Consider the following 6,000-nt stretch of genomic DNA (forward strand, 5'->3'; position numbering starts at 1 on the left):
AATAGGTGAGCAAGGGAGACAGCAAAAATGCCAAAAAGAAGAACAATAAGAAGACAAGTAAGAACAAGAGCAGCTTGAGTCGTGGCAATAAGAAAAAGCCTGGTATGCCCAATGTGTCCAACGACCTCTCCCAAAAGCTGTATGCCACTATGGAGAAGCACAAGGAGGTAAGAGTTGATGAAATGAGAAATATGTGTTTTACTTAGAGAGGTGTTCAAAGCTTTGACTCTTCAGTTGGGCACTGTAAATTATACAGGTTTGACTGGACAACCAAGGGGCACACCAGACGAGTACCAGGAAGTCTGGGCACGCTTTGCTGTGCGGGCAGTGGGGATGAATGCAAGCCTGCTCGTATATGACTTTGTAACAGTCTAGATTGTCACAGCAGTTTCTGCTGTTACTGTTTGGTCTGATGCTCCTTATGTTATGATTCTAAAGAAGGTGAACCTGCAGGGCACCCAGAAATCGGAAGTTTCACAATCCTTACAAGCACACCACCTTTGGCAGCACATCATTCAAGTGTTGGTTGGTCCCAGACTGGTACCGTCTGTGTAATGAAGTTTGACAACCAAAACATCTTGAACATATTGAGTCTCTTTACTTTTCAGGTCTTCTTTGTCATCCGTCTCATTGCTGGCCCTGCAGCCAATTCCCTGCCCCCCATCGTTGAGCCTGACCCACTTATCCCCTGTGACCTGATGGATGGGCGTGATGCTTTCCTAACGCTTGCTAGAGACAAGCACCTGGAATTCTCATCACTACGAAGGGCTCAGTGGTCAACCATGTGCATGCTGGTGGAACTGCATACCCAAAGCCAAGACCGCTTTGTTTACACCTGCAACGAGTGCAAGCATCACGTGGAGACCAGATGGCACTGCACTGTTTGTGAGGTATGCTTGGGGAAGTTTTCCCTACTTGTATCTCCGTATCTTTGTGCCCAGAGTGCTCTTTTACCCAAACTAGTTTTTCACTATTAACTGATGCAGATCTGTACAGCTCATCCTCTGGCAGTTCCGCAAGAAAGGAGAGGAAATGTTTTCTGTAGCAAGCAGTTCTACTAATCCGCTCCTTGGTGTTCCACTTTCAAGCTGTGGAGAATTTTTACTTCCTGTAGTTCATTTAAGGTGCTGCTGCTTAAGCAATTGGGTACTGCAGCAATTGCTTGAGCTGTAATGGCGGGATCAGCTGATTTTTCTGAAGAGTAATGCATCCTTTCTTCTTCCAGAGGCAGAAGAGGGGTGCTGTGGGATTTCTGTAAATGGAGCTCTCCATTGGTTTACTGGCATAGAGGTTTTGCTATGCTAACAGTGAGATGCCTATACTTGGGTGACCCCATTGTGTCTCTCCTAGAATGCCGCAAACAGCGTTTTTCTGTGCTCAGCAGCATTTGCAATACCAGTGTGTTTGAAGATTAAGTCTGGTGGTCTGCATCAATGCTGTGCCCTCCAGAAGGTGGACTAACCTTGAGTTCTGGCTTGTAACTTAATTCTTTATCCTGCTGGAAGTAAATGACACTCTCAGTTTCAGTTCTGAAAAGCTCTGATTAAAATTTGTTGCTCCCATTTCCTTGTATATACCAGAAGATAAATTCTACATTTGTTATGGATTAACAAATCCTGAGTACTTGAATCTTTTTCTTAAAAGACCAGTTATTGAACCCAAACTTCTGTGCTTTCCTGGGGTGTGAAAGCTGTTCTATTCTTCTGTCGGCATGCTCTGCTGTTTAACTCACCTGAAAACAGAAAATGCAGCTTTCGTTCTCCTCTCTTCTTTGAAAATTAGTACCTCTCCTGCCAGTCTCACCCTTTTCTTTTGAAACAACAGCAGATGGGCAGCTGCTTGTTCTTCACCTTTTTCTTCTCTTTTCCTATCATGGATTTTTTTTCTGGCCCAGCTGTATAAATTGTGGCTTATTAGCTCAGGGCAAACTCGTTTTTCAAGCTATAGACATTTGTGTAGATTTCAGACACTCTTACACCCACATGTTTTCCCTGGCTATGATCTGGATTTATTCCTTCTCTAGTACCTCAACATGGCCTGAAAGATTGAATTTTTCCTTAGAGCAAGAATTTACTTGGAGCAGACCGGGCAGTAATTTGTTGAGGTGGCATGACATCGTTTATATATTGTGTGGAGTTTCAGGAGCAGTGATAACTTCCCCTTCCTTCTCTTTCCAGGATTATGACCTGTGCATCACCTGCTATAACACTAAAAACCATGACCACAAGATGGAAAAATTAGGCCTCGGTCTGGATGACGAGAGCAACAACCAGCAGACAGCAACGACCCAGAGCCCCGGTGACTCCCGCCGCCTGAGCATCCAGCGCTGCATCCAGTCCCTGGTCCACGCCTGCCAGTGCCGGAACGCCAACTGCTCGCTGCCGTCCTGCCAGAAGATGAAACGGGTTGTCCAACACACCAAAGGCTGCAAACGCAAAACCAACGGAGGGTGCCCCATCTGCAAACAACTCATCGCTCTCTGCTGCTACCACGCCAAGCACTGCCAGGAGAACAAATGCCCCGTGCCCTTCTGCCTCAACATTAAACACAAGCTGCGTCAACAGCAGCTACAGCACCGCCTGCAACAGGCGCAGATGCTCCGAAGGAGGATGGCGAGTATGCAGCGGACAGGGGTGGTAGGCCAGCAGCAGGGGTTGCCCTCGCCCACGCCGGCCACCCCGACGACTCCAACGGGTCAGCAGCCCCCAACGCCACAAACCCCGCAGCCCCAGCCTCCACCCCAGCCTGCCACGCAGCCCCAGCCTGCACCTCCCAACAGTATGCCGCCCTACACCATGCCACGAACTCAGCCCCCCGGCGCCGTGTCCCAGGGCAAGGCGGGTGGCCAGGTGACGCCTCCCACTCCACCCCAGCCGCCTCAGCCGCCGGTGCAGGGGCCTCCTCCGGCAGCGGTGGAAATGGCCATGCAGATCCAGCGGGCAGCAGAGACACAGCGTCAAATGGCACAGGTTCAGATCTTCCAAAGGCCCATTCAGCACCCGATGCCCCAGATGCCACCTATGGGAATGAACCCTCCGCAGTTAGGCAGAGGTCCCGGTGGTCACATAGATCAAGGAATGGGACCGGCGGGAATCCAGCAGCAGCCACCATGGGTGCAGGGGGGCTTGCCTCAAGCTCAGCTGCAGCCAGGAATGCAGAGGCCATCTATGATGTCTGTAGCCCAGCCGGGTCAGCCAATGAATATGGCACCTCAGCCAGGGATGGGTCAGGTACCTGGCGCTGCTCAGCCCAAACAGCCAGCTCCTCCCCAGGCGGCCTTACAAAACCTCCTGCGGACTCTCAGGTCTCCCAGCTCACCCATGCAGCAGCAGCAGGTGCTTAACATCCTCCACTCCAATCCCCAGCTGCTGGCCGCTTTCATCAAGCAGCGGGCTGCCAAGTACGCAGGGTCCCAGAACCCACAGGGGATGGCGGGTCAGCCCGGCCTCCCCCAGGGCCAGCCAGGGCTCCAGGCACAGCAGGCCATGCAAGGGCAGCAAGGAGGGGTGCACCCCAACCCAGCCATGCAGAACATGAACCCCATGCAAGCGGGAGTGCAGAGGCCCAGCATGCCACAGCAGCAGCCGCAGCAACAGCCGCAGCAGGCCATGGCTGGGATGAATCCTCAGGCGCAGCAGATGAATATGAATCACTCGGGGATGACTCCCCAGTTCCGAGACCTCCTGATGAGACGGCACCAGATGATGGAGCAGCAACGCCACCAGCAGCAACAGCAGCAGCAGGGAGCAGGGCCAGCGCTGGGGCCGGGGATGGCCAACCACACCCAGTTTCAGCAGCCCCAGGGCGTCGGGTATCCCCAACAGCAGCAGCAGCAACAGCAGCAGCAGCGAATGCAGCATCACATGCAGCAGATGCAGCAAGGAAACATGGGACAGATAAGCCAGCTTCCGCAGGCGATGAGCGCGGAGACGGGAGCCAGTTTGCAGCAGGCCTTCCAGCAGAGGCTACTTCAGCAGCAGATGGGGTCCCCGGCTCAGCCCAACCCTATGAGCCCCCAACAGCACATGCTCCCCAACCAGGCCCAGTCCCCGCACCTCCAGGGCCAGCAGCTCCCTTCATCGCTCACCAACCAGGTGCGTTCTCCGCAGCCCGTCCCCTCGCCGCGGCCCCAGTCCCAGCCTCCCCATTCCAGCCCATCCCCTCGGATGCAACCGCAGCCTTCTCCACACCACGTGTCCCCGCAGACCAGCTCCCCGCATCCAGGACTGGTGGCCGCCCAGGCTAACCCCATGGATCAGGGGCACTTTGCCAGCCCGGACCAGAGTGCAATGCTTTCCCAGCTCGCTAGCAATCCTGGCATGGCAGGCCTCCATGGTACAAGCGCCACGGAACTGGGGCTCAGCTCCGAGAACTCGGACTTGAATTCAAACCTTTCACAGAGTACACTAGACATACACTAGACACATTGTAGCATTTTGGGAGCAAAAAAACAAAACAAAACAAAAAAAAGTTTAAAAAAAAAATAAAAGAAAAGAAAAAAAACTTATTTTCTCAAGACTTTTTGTACTGAAGACAAATTTTTTTGAATCTTTCTTAGCTAAAACAACATTTTTCCCTGGAACACATCTGAACTCTGCAGCGGTAGTTTGTGGTTTTAAAAACAAACCGACGGCGAACCTGAGGGACAGTAGAGTACAAAGAATATATTTTTGTTATGGCTGGAATAATAACCAGTCCTTTTTCTTGGTTGTTTTTTTTTTGTTGTTGTTGTTTTGGGGGTTTTATTTTTTTCCCTTGTGTGCATTGGGGAGGTGGGAGGGAAAGAGGGTGGTCTCTTGGCTGTTCACCAAAGGATGCCCTCCTCGTGCCTCCAATAGGTTTTATTTTTTTTTCTTTTTAAATTAATGAAAATATGTAATATTGATAGTTATTATTTACTGAGGCAGATGGCAACCATTTTCCCTATTCTGTTTTTTTTTTTCTCATGTCACTGCAAAAAAAAACAAACCGACAACCAAATGAAACAACTGGACACAACAAAAAAAACCAACAAAACAAAAACCAACCCACGGGAGAAGCTTTTCCTAAAACCGGAGGACAAAAGGGGTTAATGTTGCTTTAAGAATACCTTACATATATAAATATATATATATAAAAAAATAAATACCAATCTTTTTTTTTTTCCTCTTCGGTTGGAAATATGTCAATTCTTTGGGAAAAAAAACCATGTAAAAAAAAAAAGTATTAAATAACTCAGTCCCCCACCTGAGGTCTACTTTTGTCCTCCCGAGAATTTTCTATACGAAGAGCCTGAGCTTAAAAAAAATAATAAACTTCCAAGTATTAAAATAATTTGTACATGTAGAGAGAGAAGACAAACCTTTTTTTTTGTTTTTGCAAATACACAGGGGCAGCTGCCAAATGGATGTAGTATATATATTGTGGTTTCTGTTTTCTTGAAAGAATTTTTTTCGTTATTTTTACATCTAACAAAGGAAAGAAAAAAAAAAATAAAGAGGGTAAGAAACAATTCCAAAGGGATGATTTTAACCTGAGAGAAGAAGAAAAAAAAAAGTCCCTGGGGTTTCTTCTTTATGCTTGCTTTCTCTCTTCCCCGTCCCCTCTCCCCCCACCCTCTTCCACTTTCTGTAAAACTTGAAAATAGAAAGCAAAAAAAACAAACCCTCAAATGTTGTAAATCATGCAATTAAAGTTGATTACTTATAAATATGAACTTTCGATCACTGTATAGACTGTTAAAAATTGATTTCTTATTACCTATTGTTAAATAAACTGTGTGAGACAGATGGCCTGTTTTTAATGTTTCCCTTCTCTCCCACCTCTGGCTCGTCACTCAGCCGGTGAGGGCAGCGGAGGATGTGCTGCTTCCAGTGTTCGCTGCTTAGATGTCCGAGAGCTGTTTCATGTACATGACTGTTTTAAAATGCAAATCTTTAATAAGGGATGTGGAATAATAACAATGAGTAGTCTTCTAAATGGATGCTTTTGGTACAGTTCTGCAGTCGCGCTTGTCCCCAT

General features: G+C 48.5%; 1 protein-coding gene across 2 annotated transcripts in view; it reads left to right on the forward strand.

Annotated features, from left to right (window-relative positions):
* Positions 1–5,768, forward strand: part of EP300 (E1A binding protein p300) — a 65,133-nt gene extending 59,365 nt beyond the window's left edge. For both annotated transcript variants that reach the window (XM_062013011.1, XM_062013018.1), the window contains exons 29-31: positions 6–167; positions 609–890; positions 2,178–5,768. In XM_062013011.1, the coding sequence (XP_061868995.1) occupies positions 6–167; positions 609–890; positions 2,178–4,421 (2,688 nt within the window). In that variant the 3' untranslated portion in view covers positions 4,422–5,768. The remainder of the gene's footprint in view (positions 1–5; positions 168–608; positions 891–2,177) is intronic.
* The last annotated feature ends 232 nt before the right edge of the window (positions 5,769–6,000 follow it).

This window comes from Colius striatus, chromosome 1 (genome assembly GCF_028858725.1).
Source record: "Colius striatus isolate bColStr4 chromosome 1, bColStr4.1.hap1, whole genome shotgun sequence".
NCBI lineage: Eukaryota > Metazoa > Chordata > Aves > Coliiformes > Coliidae > Colius > Colius striatus.